We start from the raw sequence: 14,749 nt of genomic DNA on the forward strand, positions 1-14,749 counted from the left end.
GGAATTTCTAGACTTTCCTTTTTTTCCAAATGTCTGTCATCTTGTGAATATTGAGAGAATCTCTGTGGAGGCTCAAAAGGAACAGGAGCCTCCCTTTGAAACCCGGGTTGTGTCATGTGGCTGTTGGCAAAGTCAGGCTTGAAGTGAGGGAAGATAAGAGGGCTGGCAGAGTCACAGGAAGGTTTAAGAAGTTCATTTAGTGACGGTCCAAATTTGCAATGGCACTGAAAAAAAGTGACTTATTACTGTTTTTCACAGTTACCACCTTTGTAGCATCCCCATGATCGTCTGGTTAAAATTCTGACGCTTGTCAACTGAGTTATATTTATGACAGCTCCAATGTCCAGGGACATGCCATCACCTTTTGCGGCCTTCTGACAAAGAAAATCCAGAAAACAAGTTTCAAAATGGAGAGAAAGCTGAAACTCAGCTGAAGTTTTACAAATTTTACCTCAGAACAAGGCGCCATGATGAATGGGAGAATGCAGTCTGATAGGTGACTGGAGGAAAAGTGGAATTACAAAATGCAGGAAGGCAAATCTTGCAAAGTACAGATAAAAGTTCCAATTCCATGAGGTAAAAAAGAAAAATGACTGAAAACCTGAAGTATTCTTCCCCCTCCCAATCCTTCCAAAAGTTTTCCTGTGTTTTTAATTTTTAATTCACTAGAAAAAACGTAAAAATGTCTCATGGACAACCATACCAATGATATTTAATTTTCCTTATATCTAAAATTAATTTTGTCCCATTATTAACTTATAACAGTTCGTCTACTGACTGTTCGAAGTTACAACGGTACTGATAAAGTGACTTACGATCATTTTTTACACTTATGACTGTTGAAACATGGTCACGTGATTTACAAGTGGATGTGTGACAAGTGACTCACATTTATGACAGTTGCAGTGTCCCGAGGTCACATGATCAGCTTTTGTGATCTTCTGATAAGCAAAGTCAATGGCGAAGCCAGATTCACTTAACAACCACATTACTAGTAATTCATTTAACAAACATGGCAATACTTCCGGGACCTTCAGAAGCCTCATCTGCAAGTTCTGCGGTCAGCTCCGACCTCTCCCTGTTGGAAGGTTCAATTTCGGACCATAGCCACCCTAAAGGGATGGTGAAGTAAGATGGGACAGGCTGGCAGGTTGAGGAGAACCCCATCTTTCCTCCCTGACTGGGAAAACCCCCTCATCTGAAGATGAGGAGCAGCTACCACCAAAATGGTCCCATGAAACCGGGGAGAGTCTGAATATCTGAATACCCAAGACTGTGCGGGATTGGAGAAAGTGAATGGAGTATGATCTGGCTGAGAAAATACTTTTTATTGGAAGTTGACCCCAAAAATCCAAGGGGGAAGCATATTTAAAGCTATTTGTTGAAGGTACGAATGAGCACACAGGAAAAATATTGGAGAATTGAAGAAGGAAAAAATGTGCTTTTTAAATAATAAATAGAAACTTGGTTCCTCAAAGCTAAAAGACATGGTATTGAGAGCATTTTAAAATGCTGGAATTAAAGTCCCAAATTTCTCTTTACAAACATTGCTCAATTACTGGATTCATAATTTAAAAATAATTTGAATAATTGAAAGAATAATTGAAATCAGAACTGTTAACAATATCGCAGAGATAGGAGCAGACAGAAGTGAGAGTACCATCTGCTGATGAAAAGGAAATGTGCAAACTTGGAAATAGCTATTCAAAAAGACTGGAAATATTGGTTAGATACACACCTACTCTAAGCAGTGATGGCTAACCTTTTTGCCACTGTGTGCAAAAGCAGAGGGGAACGCAGGGGGTCGTGCATGTGCATGCCCACACCCATAATTCTATGCACCCTCCCCCCATGCATGCATGCACGATCCCCCTCCTGGGCATGCATGAATGACCCCCTTCACTCCCCCTGCTTTTGATGCATGATGGCAGGGTGGACCCATTTTTCACCCTCCCCAGGTTCCAGAGGCTTGAGAGGGTAAAAATGACCTCTCCTGCCCCACCAGAGGTCAGAAACAACCTGTTTTCTGACTTCGGGTTTACATATTGGGTTGTTTTTCTCCCTCCGAAGGCTTTAGGGAAGCCTCCTGAAACCTCCAGAGTGCGAAAAACAGCTGAAAATGAAGGCCAAAATCAGGTGGCCAGCGCAACACCTCATGTGCCCCAAGAAATGGCTCCGCATGGTACCTGTAGCACACGTGGCATAGGTTCGCCATCTCAGCACTAGATATTTGATTATTAACTAAAGACTTCAGTTAAGAGCCCCTGAACATCATTGAATATTCTTGAACATATAAAGTAATTTGAAGAGACGTGGATAACCTCCTGGTGAATTTAAATTGTTTGGACTGACTATTGATCAGACATTTAAAATTGTGACTTGAACGTTTGACTTTTTGAATTAATGAACTCTGGACAGTGAACTAAAAAAGAGATTGAATAAACACAGAGACAACATAAGACGGAAGTGAGACCCTAAACAGAATGGAGCTTTTTCAATATTTTGAGAAAATATTTGATTGTATAGATCAAAAATTGGGAAATTTAATACAAATAATGGACTATGATCAGGATAAGGAAGAAAGAATGAAGCTACCAGAAGAAACAGAGGGGAAACTGGAGAGAAATCAGCAAGAGGATAATAAGGAGGAGATGTTGCCAAAAACCAATTGATTAAGGAACTAAAAAAGGAAGGAATGGAAAAGACCTAAAAAGGGAATTTATTTATTTATTAAATTTTGTATGCCGCCCACTCTCAAAAGAGACTCAGGGCGGCTTACAATAAAAAATGGGAGAATGGGAGAAACAGGAGGGGGACTGGAGAAAAGAGATAGGAGGTGGAATGGAGAGTTCTGGAATTAGACAGTGGGAAAGGGTAGAGTTGGGAGGAAAAGTTAGATTGCATAGTCAAATAAAGGTAATAAAAGACCCAAGAGACAAATATGGTAGGAAAACTAAAAGAAAACAAGATTAAATGTTGGATGCAGGTAAGAGATGAAGGATAAGGGGAAATAGAGTAAAAGAATATTTTTATGAATATATTTCAATAATGTGTATCAATATCAGAACTATATAGGTTGGATTATTATTTTAGCAGTGTGATAGGTATCAGAATAATATTGTAATATACATGGATATGAGGAATGGAAAAAATAGATTTTGAATGACTGTAATACTAAATATCTATAAAAATATGAAATATATATACACACATACATGTATACATATACATATACATACATACACACACACATACATGTGAATTAATAATAGAATTATATGGATTGAAGAACTGGAAAGAATATGAATAGAAATACCCTAAAGGTATAAATGATCGTGATTGATACTAAAACTGTATAAGGAGATATTGAAAAATGGAATAATAAAGGATGGAACTTTGATTTAACTAAGGAAATATAAAAAACAAAATAGGTGGAAAACAAGTCTTTGAATATTATAGTGATATGAAAGAGGTGAAAGTTAAAATAGGGATAGAAAATAGTGGGGGAAAATAATTATATATTAGTATGTTAAGATATACAAAAGGACAGAAAGATGGTTCAGAAAGGGCGGGCGATAATAAAAGACATGTATAAATAATATGAAATAATGGAAATGAAAGGTAATATTTAGGAATAATAAGACTATGTTTATGTGTATTGAAATGTATGTTACCCAGTTACCATACCATTCACGCAGTGATATGTACAAACAATATAAAAATTTGATTGAAAAAATAAGTGGCAAGAAGAGTCATAAAATGGGGACAACCTCATTTATAAAATTTCTCAATTAGTAACATAAATTCTGGGCTCAATTGTGGTCGAAAGTTGTGGACCACCTGTAGTCCTTGGTTAAGGAATAGAATTTGGATCAGAACTTCCATCGCTAAGTGATGTGGTCCTAAAGTGTGATATCGAATAAGCCACACTCAATGTTGGTCAGGTGCCAGCGCTTTACCTGCTGTCCATTTATAAAGAAGAAAAACAACAGAGGAAATCCCAGAGAGGAATTGAAGACAGTCCAGGGTCTCAATGGGCCAACCTCCCGACTGACCCAGTAGGAAAACTCCACATGGTGAGGAAACAAACCAGGTTTATTAAGCTGGACTCTGACACACACAATGAATTAAACAGCAGCAAAACAGTCAGTTAGCAGTCTGTTAGCAGTGTGTTAGATTCAAAGTCAACACTGGGAGCTTCTGTCTCCCAGAGTTCCTAAGTAGGTGAGCCGCGCCTCCTCTAAGCTCCGGCCTCGCTGCAGTGGCTGTCGTGTGTTGAAGCTCTGGCCCAGCTGATCGTCAGGCCGGAACAGCTGTTCCTCACGCCACCCTGCCTCTGCACCCCAAAGCTGATCCTTCTGCTGTCTTTGCTGCCACTGAGGCCATTGTGCCGATTGTGGCTAGAAGCGGCCGTCTTTGCCACGTCTCCCCTCCATCACTGCTGCAGCTGGCAACCCATCACAGGTGCTTCATAGCCACTATGCTGGCAGTCCTGACATCCTAACCATGTTCCATCCCACCCTGCTGTGGCAAGCCCAGGACACGGCACAGGGTTTATAAGAGTAATATTATTATTGTATATTAATACAGAGTACATCACTTGTATGTACATTGAGAGCTTATACACTGGAAATAAAATCCTTGTGTGTCCCATCACACTTGGCAAATAAAAAATTCCATTCCACAACTATAGTAGCAATAGTTAACAATATACTTGCAGTAAAAATAGTATAATATAGCATTGATGGACAATTGTATACGATATAGTAATAGTATATTAAAAAGAACATCATATAGTATCAATATACTAAATATTTAGCATAAGAGAACGAACATAGGAAGAACTTAAACATGGCTTCTTTCCTACGTGGATCCTTTTATAGAAATTAAGATTACTGCTATAACTAGAGCTCTTTCCACACTCCATGTATTTATAAGGTGTTTCTCCTTTGTGATTCCTTTGATATTTTATAAGAGTCATAATAACATAATGTCTTTCTACACACCACGCATTGATATGGCTTCCCCTCTTTATGGATAGTTTTATGGTGAATCACAGCATTTTTCCTAATAAACTTTTTCTGCACGCCATGCATTAATATGATTTCTCCACTGTGTGCATCTCCTTGTGGGAGTTATGACTATTGCTGCAAGTAAAGGCCTTTCCACACTCCATGTATTTCTAAAGTCTTCCTTCTAGGTGAATCCTTTGATGTTTTATAAGAGAACGATTATAACCAAAGGTCTTTCCGCATTGCACACAATGATATGGCTTTTCTTTTCTGTGGATGACCTTATGGCCATTAAGATGACTGGTACAAGTAAAGGTCTTTCCACACTCCATGCATTTATAAGGTCTTTCTCCTTTGTGATTCCTTTGATGAATTGTAAGCGATGTAGAATAACAGAAGGTCTTTCCACACTCCATGCATTCATATGGTTTCTCCCCTGTGTGGATCCTGTTATGGGAGGCAAGATCACTACTCTTCCTAAAACGCTTTCCGCACTCCATGCATTGATATGGTTTCTCCCCTGTGTGGATCCTTTTATGGATGGTAAGAACAGAATTCAACCTAAAGCTCTTTCCACATTCCACACATGTATATGGCTTCTCTCCTGTATGAATCGTCTTGTGGAAATTAAGCTTATTCCTACGAGTAAAGATTGTTCCACACTCCATGCATGGATAGAATTGTCCTCCTTTGTGATTCATTTCATGAGTTTTAAGTGAGTTATTATTACAGAAGGTCTTTCCACACTCCCTGCATTTATAAGGTTTTTCTCCTGTGAGATTCCTTTGATGTCTTATAAGAGTGTAATGATAACAGAAGGTCTTTCCACACTCCATGCATTGATAAGGGTTCTCCTCTGTGTGGATTCTCTTGTGGGAATTAAGATTACTCCTACCACTAAAGGTCTTTCCACACTCCATGCATTTATAAAGTTGTTCTCCTTTGTGTTTCATTTCATGAGTTCTAAGAGAGCGATTGTTACAGAAGGTCTTTCCACATTCCCCACATGTGTAAGGTTCTTCTCCTTTGAAATTCCTTTGATGTCTTATAAGAGAGTAATGATAACAGAAGGTCTTTCCACACACCCTGCAGGTATATGGCTTCTCTTCTGAATGTGTCTTTTTATGGGAAATGAGATGATCGGATTTATTAAAACTCTTTCCAGACTCCATGCATTGATATGGTCTTTCTCCTGTATCAATGTTTGTATGGTTAGAAAGCCAAAAGACCAGGGGAAAGCCTTTATTAATTCCACTTTGTGATTGCTTTGATTCATCACTGTTCGATTGCATCTGATATGCAAATCTCCCGTTTTCCTTTTTCAGATGGATGGCTTGGCATTCCTGTGTGCCATTCTTATTCTCTTGCACATTAAAGCCTTGGAAAAGAAAAATGAAAGCTGTAGCAAGAACTGGAAAACAAACACAGTCTTCTGAAATTTTGCCAACAAATCATCAATATATTTTTGCCGTTTTGTTGGCAAATATTAAGATTCCAAAGTAAGATTATAGCAAAGACCCATTCCCAAGTGTATCCCTACTGATCCTCATATAAGCAGGACAGGATCATATCACAATGAATCTAAGACCCAACCCAGATCTAATACTTGACTTGGGACAGTTCCATGGTGCCATTAGAATAATCCCATTCCTGAAGTCCATTGGACACTGTCATGCTGGGTAAGCCACATACCTGCCAGCTCTCCAACTTCACTGGAAGTCTCATTTCCAGTTTGTCTGCAGAGCAAAATCTTTGAAAGCCAAGGAGAATTTCTGGATGGCAGTATCTCCCCACCCTCAATTAGGCTGATGACAAACGTGGTATACAAGTGGGCATACCTCAGAGAAGGGAACATCAACACTTGGGACCCATCCAGTCTTACTTATATCAACTCAGCCCCATGGGGAGCCAGTGACCAGGGTCAGGGGTGAATACCGAACCCTGGTAGGCAGAACCTTGCTCAAGAGTGAACACACCATCTCTATCTGTAGTCTGTCCCTCAGATTCTCATTAATATCTGCTATGACCTGGAAATGAATATTTTGTATTTTAAGGGAAGACAGCATTTTTTAAAAAAAATTCCTTTATGTAAAAACGGAGGCAATGCAGTTTTCCAATGTTTCTTTCAATAAATTTCCTTGTTCCATAAATTCAGTTTGGTGAAATAATTAAAGCACCAGGCTAGTAACTAAGAGACTGTGAATATAGTTCAGCCTTAGGGATGAATGTTTGCTGGGGGACTTTGAGCTAGTCTCCCTCAGCTCAACCAATGACATAAGCAGGAGGAAGGAATATTGAGTATGTCTGCTTATTTAGATATAAATACATAAGTGTTTTTATCAGAAATAATATCTAAGCCCCCCACCCCATGACTTCTCTATATTTCTGAGCAAGACAGAGTTCTTACCCAGAGAAAACAGATTTCTGGAATTCTCCAGCATGACTTCTCCATGGAGCGCTCTTTGGTCAGGATCCAGCTGAGACCACTCCTCCTTGGAGAAATACACGGCCACGTCCTCAAAAGAAACAACATCCTGAAAAAGCAAAGACATTTTCCTTTTAATAGATAACCCAAAGTATAATTTGACAGTTTTCTTTCATCAGTTCAAAGAGAGAGATCCTGTGAACAAAATGGGCATCTTCTGCAGAATTCAGAATGAAGTCTTTGTTTTGGCTGATGGCACAAGTGAAGCACATTTGATTTAAGTTACAAATAGCTGGAATGCCAAATTAGTAGTTGGGTCTTAAATCCACTAGTTATTAGTGGCTTCAATTCTTCCTAGGGTGGGCATTGTGAAATAGTGGCGAAACACATTTTTGCCAATGGCTTACTTTATCCACTGAGGGGCAAATCCGATGGCGAAGCAGGAGAGGTGGAGAAAGCGTCTCACAAAGGATCCCCTCCGAAGGGAGAGATAGGCCAGGCTGCATATCAGTTTTGAATGACCAGATGTCAGCTTCGCATTGCTTAGAAACAGCAATTTATTACAATAAACTCTAGAACAAAATGAAGTCCATCCAAGATACATGGACCTTTTCTGATCTTTCTCCTTCTTACCTGAAGTAGTGGTTCAGCCAATCTTTCAGCCCCATCAAAAGGAGGAGGTGATTCTAAAATTTCCAAGAACCGCTTTCTACTCTCTGCAAGGGAAAAATGGAGGAAGCAGATTTGTTATAAAGAGAGAGAAGTTCCATTCAAGAGGAGCAAAACAATCAGCTAAATGTTGAAAGCTCACATCACAGCACAGTTTGACCTGGGGAAGAGAGGAGGGCCATTATGGTTGAACCAAAGCTGTGACAAGTGAAACGGAGAAGAAGGAAGAAAAGGTCCTGTAACAGTGTGGTTGACCCGGGTGAACATTTTCTAATTTTTGCCCTGGAATTTCCCCTAAAACACCCTTTGTAAAGTGGGACTCAATTGAGGTGGTGGTACCCCAAAGAATAGCAGAGACCAAAACCTGGAGCTGCTGACATATGCAGAAAAGAAAAAAGAAAATATAGAAAGAAGCAACCTTAAAAGATAAAGGATAGACAGGATTGGCTAGTTCTCAGCAATTTAAAGCAAACAGATTTGCTTCATGTTTCAGAACCAGTGAGTTAATATTACGAGGAAGGGGTTATGTGAGGATTGTGCTAATCACAAAGACTTTCGGCTTTTTGCCACTAAAAGATGCCACTAAACTCCTTCTGAAATAAGGTAATTCAGTCTATGTCTCACTCCCAGGTATTTGAATATCTGCAATGATGCAATCTCGCCCAGGTTTTTATATGAATAGTTCAGTCCGGCAAATGCTTTTATAGAAGCTGCATTAGCTTTGGGGTCCTGAATATTTTTGCCTTAAATCCTGATGAGAGCAGGTCACGAAAGGTGTCTCTGGGAGGCACACAACAGTGAGATAAAACTATATAAAAACTATAGATGTAAAACATAAAAATCCATATCAATAAATAAATTGCCCACGTCCACCCAGGCACATGACCGCCTAGCCACACCCATCCAGCCAGTTTGCTCCCTCTACAATCTGAGGGAGCATGAATTGGCCCCCTGTTTAAAAAGTTTGAGGACCCCTGTCTTAAGAAATCAAAATATAAAAGAGGATACACAGAAAGACATTCCTGAAGTGAGGAAAAAACCACTGAAGGATGTATTGAAGGCTCCACAAAGTGAAGATCCCAATGGAGGAGCATGGGAGATGTTTCAAGGAGTCAATAAGAGTTGAAATACGACAATGGGCAAGAGATAAGGGATAGATATGGAATACTTCCTAATACAGGAGTTGTTTTATTAAAAATTAGTATAGAGGTAGAAACTAGAAATGGGGAAGATATTACTATGTATATTCTTATATAACATTACATAACTATTATGAAAAGATTAGAAGTCTAAAGTGGACCTTGCGTGTTTTATCAATGGTTAGATAATAGAAGCAAAAGTTAGAAACTAAAAGATTAAGAGAATGATTAATCAAATAATGAAAATTTATTAGTATGGAGCAGAAAATATTACTATCAATATATGAATACAATGACAGTTATGATTATTACTGACATTATTAATAATTCTTAAAAGGTAGCCAATCAACACACTGGTCACATAGATACAGAACTTTTATGTAATTTTAGGAAGAAATTATAGATAAAAACAACAACTTGTATATAATAATAATTTTAAAAAAAAGAAATCTCACATCACACAGAAAGAGCTTTTCTTACCTGGTGTAGTGTTGTGACTTTGATCTTTGTGTAAAGTCTTCCTGAAGAGCAGCTCTTGAGAAGATCTGAATGACTCTTTCCTCCCCTTGGGATATTCAATCAAAGTTTCCAAGGATTTCTGGACATGATGTGGTACAAGAAACAAAGGAAGAGCACAGAGGTAGAAATGAATTATTATACTGAACTTTCAAACTTGCAGACCCCAATGTCCATTTGTGAAACTCAAAAGAGAATGGAAGAATTGCCCCAAACACATCCTCTGGAAGAAAAATTAAACAACTATCCATAGGAATTAATAATTCCACAAAAATTCTTATCAAAAAGAAATTGACAAATTCAGAGAGATTCTCTTTAGAGCTGAAATGATTACATTCTCACACCTGCATCTTTTCCAACTCCTGTGCCAGGAGGAAGCCTTCGGCCAGGGCCACCGCCTGGGAACTGGTTTGTGCTCCACACTCCCGCACCCATTGCTCCATCTCTGGGGGAAGGACAGCCAGGAACTGCTCCAGGAGTACCAAGTCCAGCATCTGAGCTTTGGTGTGTCTTTCCGGCTGCAGCCATTGATGGCAAAGGCGGTGAAGCTGATTGCAAACATCTCGGGGACTCTTCCCCTCCTGGAACTGCACTTTTCTGAAGTGACAGCATTGAACCTCTGAATTGTTGGCTTCCTCTTCTTGGCTCTTCTGCCCAGGACTTGCCCCATTCTTCCCACAGCTCCAAGGCTGAATAACTGGAGGGCTTTTTCCAACTCCTGCATCTGCTGGGCATTGTCCCTCCATCCTCTCTCTGGTCTCTAATCCAGCTCCAAATTGGATGGATGTATCTCCCATGTTTTACTAATCAGAAGACGTCTAGCCAAAACTCCTAAAGGACATTCAGCCCTTTTCCCACACAAGATACTTCGGACTGCAAGGGAACCAGGAAAGATTTCCAACTTAAAAATCTGAAATGGAAAAAGAAAGTTCCAGAAATACAGGCTGACCAACTTAACAACTGAGCATCCACAAAAACCCAAATAAGAAATTCTTATGAACCCAACAGTATCTGGAAAAAAAGGGGGGGCGGAATCTTAATAGGTAGATTAACATCTGGGTATGAAAAAAGTTATTTAATAACCACCTGGCTCAACTTCTATCAAGAACTAAAAACTTTGGTAAATTTAAAGCAGGTTTTTGATTTCTAATTCCTACTTATTCAAATAATTTTACCACTGCTTAAAATCTATTTAATAGGTAAATCAATCAATATTTGAATTTCCAGTATAGCTTTAGATAACAGAACCCCAGTAACCTCTTGACCCAAACTGCTATGGGTAGCTGAGAAATCACTGCCGAGGTGGCGCAGTGGTTAAATGCAGCACTGCAGGTTACTTCAGCTGACTGCAGTTCTGCAGTTCGGCTGTTCAAATCTCACCGGCTCAGGGTTGACTCAGCCTTCCATCCTTCCGAGGTGGGTAAAATGAGGACCCGGATTGTTGTTGGGGGCAATATGCTGACTCTGTAAACTGCTTAGAGAGGGCTGAAAGCCCTATGAAGTGGTATATAAGTCTAACTGCTATTGCTATTGCTAATTGTCTGTGTTTCCCCCCCTCCAAACTAGTATTGAATAAAAAATAATCAAAGTTACTAATTACTATCAAACTTAAAATATTGACCACAATGTAAATAAAATGGTGATATGAAGAATTAATATTATTACAAGTGTTACTACAACTGTTATTACACTATTACAGAAGTTAAAATCGATAGGAAGGTAATGGAGAATTACAAAGGCTAAACATGAATGATGCAGAGGCTGTATAACTATTTTATGTTGTTATGTTTGTCTTGGTTTTTCTTGTGTGTGTGTGTGTGTGTGTGTGTGTGTGTGTGTGATGTTTTTCTGTTTTTTAAAGATGAAAATGCTCAATAAAAACAATTTTTTAAAAAGAGAAAAATCACAATCAACAAACAAATAATACCCGAATCAATAAACTAGCTAGGACCTAACATTCTGAGCAGCTGGATGGTAGATTCTGATTTCTTCCCTGCTTCATCTGTGATGAAAAAAATCAATTGCAACCATCTGGCTCACTTCTATCGAGAACTAAAAACTTTGGATACATAAATTTAAAGCATGTTTTTGATTTCTAATTCCTACTTATTCAAATAATTTTACCGCTGCTCAGCATCGATTTAATAGGTAAATCAATCAATATTTATAGATTTTGATAACAGAACCCCAGTAACCTCTTGACCCAAACCGCTATGGGTAGTAGCTGAGAAATCGCAATCAACAAACAAATAATACCCGAATCAATAAACCAGCTACGACCCGGAAAGAGGTCTCACACTTTTGGCCAAATCCTGAATGCCTCCGACTTTTCTGACGGTTCCGATTTTCCTCCTGGAGGCAACGTAGCGGGACTATACCTTTTGGTGTCTTCCCTGTCTGGCCCGTGCATGCACAGGGGCGGCAGGGGAACATGGGACAAGGGGCTCCCCACTTTCCAGGATTCTGAACTTAATGAAGTTTGGCGTATCTCCACGCAGCGGTCCAGCCCGTGGAAGAAAAACTCCCCTCCCAGCTCCCCCCCCCCCACTTACCCAGGTCTTGGTCTCCCTCCGTGCAAGGCTTCCTTGCAGCCTCTTGGACTGCTGGAAAGGCTCGGCCTAAGGCCCGTAGCGAGGGAGGGGCGGAGGGGGAGGTAAGCAGAATCGGGGACCGTAGAAAGGGCGGACGCGCTTGCAGTCTTCTTTGCAAAACGCCCCGCGAGGGTCTCGGACCTGGTGAAAGAGCGCATGCTCAGTTCCCTCCTGAAACCGTGAGGCCTTTCTAATGGCTTCCTGGGGAGCCCCCTGGTGGATCCTGCGTGCAACGCCACATGGACCCTGACAGGCATGATAAGACCCTGTCAGGGCATAAGACAGATGGTCATGTTCCATGCGGGCCTGGCAGAATGGGCATTGGAGTAGAAGGAAAGGCTCCCTCTGACATTGCCTGACCGCAGCAGGCAGGAATTTCTAGACTTTCCTTTTTTTCCAAATGTTTAAGAATGATCTGTCATCTTGCGAATATTGAGAGAATCTCTGTGGAGGCTCAAAAGAAACAGGAGCCTCCCTTTGAAGCCCGGGTTGTGTCATGTGGCTGTTGGCAAAGTCAGCCCTGAAGTGAGAGGGAAGATAAGAGGGCTGGCAGAGTCACAGGACGGGAAGTGAAGGCTTAGGACACGGGTGTCAAACTCAAAGGCACAAGGGCCTGTGATGAGGTCAGATCTGGACCGCACTGTAAACTAAGGAGCTGGCCTGCGTCGCCTCACCCCGGCCCATGACAGAGAATATTTACTACTAAAGCTCTTTCCACACTCCTTATATTGATATGGTTTCTCTCCTGTGTGGATCCTTTTGTGGGAGGTAAGAGCAGAATTCCACTTAAAGCCCTTTCCACATTCCACACATTTATATGGCTTCTCTTCTGTGTGAATCCTCTTGTGGGAATTAAGATCACTGGTACAAGTAAAGGTCTTTCCACACTCCATGCATTGATACACTTCTTTCCTGTGTGGATCCTCTTGTTCCTTGTGGGATTTGGATGATGGGCATTGGACTAGCAGAAAAGTGCCCCTCTAATATTGCCTGTCTAGAAAGGCGGTGTCGTCTCCAGCAGGCAGCAGTTTCCAACATTGAGGAAATCTCTGTGGAGACTCAAAAGCTGCTTTCCTCAAGAGCTGCTGCTGAAGGGTCTGTAGGAGGCCTCAAAAAGGAGCAAAAATCCTGTCAGAAACGACTCAGTGAGGAAAGAGATGAGTTAGGAAAGTTAAGATTTGTATTGACTTTCTTTAGTGAGTTCAATTATTACAGCTGCCTTTTCAAATTCATGCCTCTGAGTGGCAAATGATGGTTGGAAGCACCAAGAGGAAGCCCACAATAATAAAAATAATCCTGAAATCCTGAGGGGGGAAAAAGACGCCCAAAAGAAATCAAGTTCCAAAATTGAGAGAAAGCTGAAACTCATAGACCTTTTAGAAATTTTACCTGAAAAGAAGGTGACAAGATGGAGAAATGGAGAATGGAAGATTGAAATTTCATGTGTTACTGGAGAAAAGGCAGAATTACAAAACTAGGAAAGGGAAATATTGAAAATTAAATATAAGGCTCAAATAACATGAGGAGGGGGAAAAAGACAACAATAGTTTCATTTAAGTATTCAATTGGGAATACAGTGCAGGAAATATGAGTAGGAACCTTAAGACCTTTGGAGTAAAAGAAGGCACATTTTTTTCTAGCCAAAAAAAATGAAGACTTCACTGGTTTGAAGAGATCAGTCTGGATTTGGGTGAGACAGTGCAAGAACAATAAAAAGATTTACGTATCTACATTAATAAAATAAATGTGGGAATAGAATAGAGAAACAATTTAAAAAGAATAGAATTAACATCTCTCTTGCCAAAAGCCTGATTCTTTTCAGACCATTTTCTCTCAAGAAAAAATGATATTTTGTTACAATTATTGAAAGAAAACATGTAAATAGAGGGGAAATAGTGGTTAAGGAATAATTTTAAAAGAATGGCCTTAACTTCTCATTCTTGCTCTTCTTTTTTCAGCCCATTTCTTTATATAGCAAGGCTCCTTCTAAATACCTCCTGTCTAATTCTGTCAGTCTTCTATTACGAAAAAATTGACATGAATACAAAACCAAAATTGGTGCCCTTTCATCTGTTTGATCCAGAACCATCAGTCAACAATATGTAGATGAGGACTCAATCATCCAGGCCAAAAGTATCTATAAAGATTAAATTGTGGCAATGATTTAAATCTTGGCATCAGTGAACAATGTTTGAATAGGTTCAAAGTAGCCTGATCCTCTGAGAATCCCCCCCCCCCAGCACAAACCCTTCCATTTTTTCATATTTTTTCCATTGGTAGAAAACAAAATTGAATAGTCTCACGAAGAACCATACCAGTGCTATTTAATGAACTTTAGTTTAAATCTATTTTAAACTATTACCTAATCCTTGTCATATCTTAGAAAGGCAAAAAAAG

At 39.8% G+C, this 14,749-nt stretch overlaps 1 protein-coding gene across 1 annotated transcript; it reads right to left on the reverse strand.

Annotated features, from left to right (window-relative positions):
* Window positions 1–3,864: 3,864 nt before the first annotated feature.
* On the reverse strand, window positions 3,865–12,479 carry LOC106546160 (uncharacterized). Its single transcript, XM_087711474.1, has 6 exons — window positions 12,314–12,479; window positions 10,106–10,671; window positions 9,726–9,843; window positions 8,071–8,153; window positions 7,420–7,546; window positions 3,865–6,390 (listed from the first exon to the last, which is right to left on the reverse strand). Exons 2-6 carry the CDS (start codon window positions 10,556–10,558, stop codon window positions 5,183–5,185), a joined length of 1,989 nt encoding a protein of 662 aa, XP_087567600.1. The 5' UTR covers window positions 10,559–10,671; window positions 12,314–12,479; the 3' UTR covers window positions 3,865–5,182.
* Between the last annotated feature and the right edge of the window lie 2,270 nt (window positions 12,480–14,749).

This window comes from Thamnophis sirtalis, unplaced genomic scaffold (assembly GCF_051295495.1).
Source record: "Thamnophis sirtalis isolate CommonGarterSnake01/CBP01778 unplaced genomic scaffold, rThaSir2_p1.2 scaffold_3, whole genome shotgun sequence".
In the NCBI taxonomy this organism is placed as follows: domain Eukaryota; kingdom Metazoa; phylum Chordata; class Lepidosauria; order Squamata; family Natricidae; genus Thamnophis; species Thamnophis sirtalis.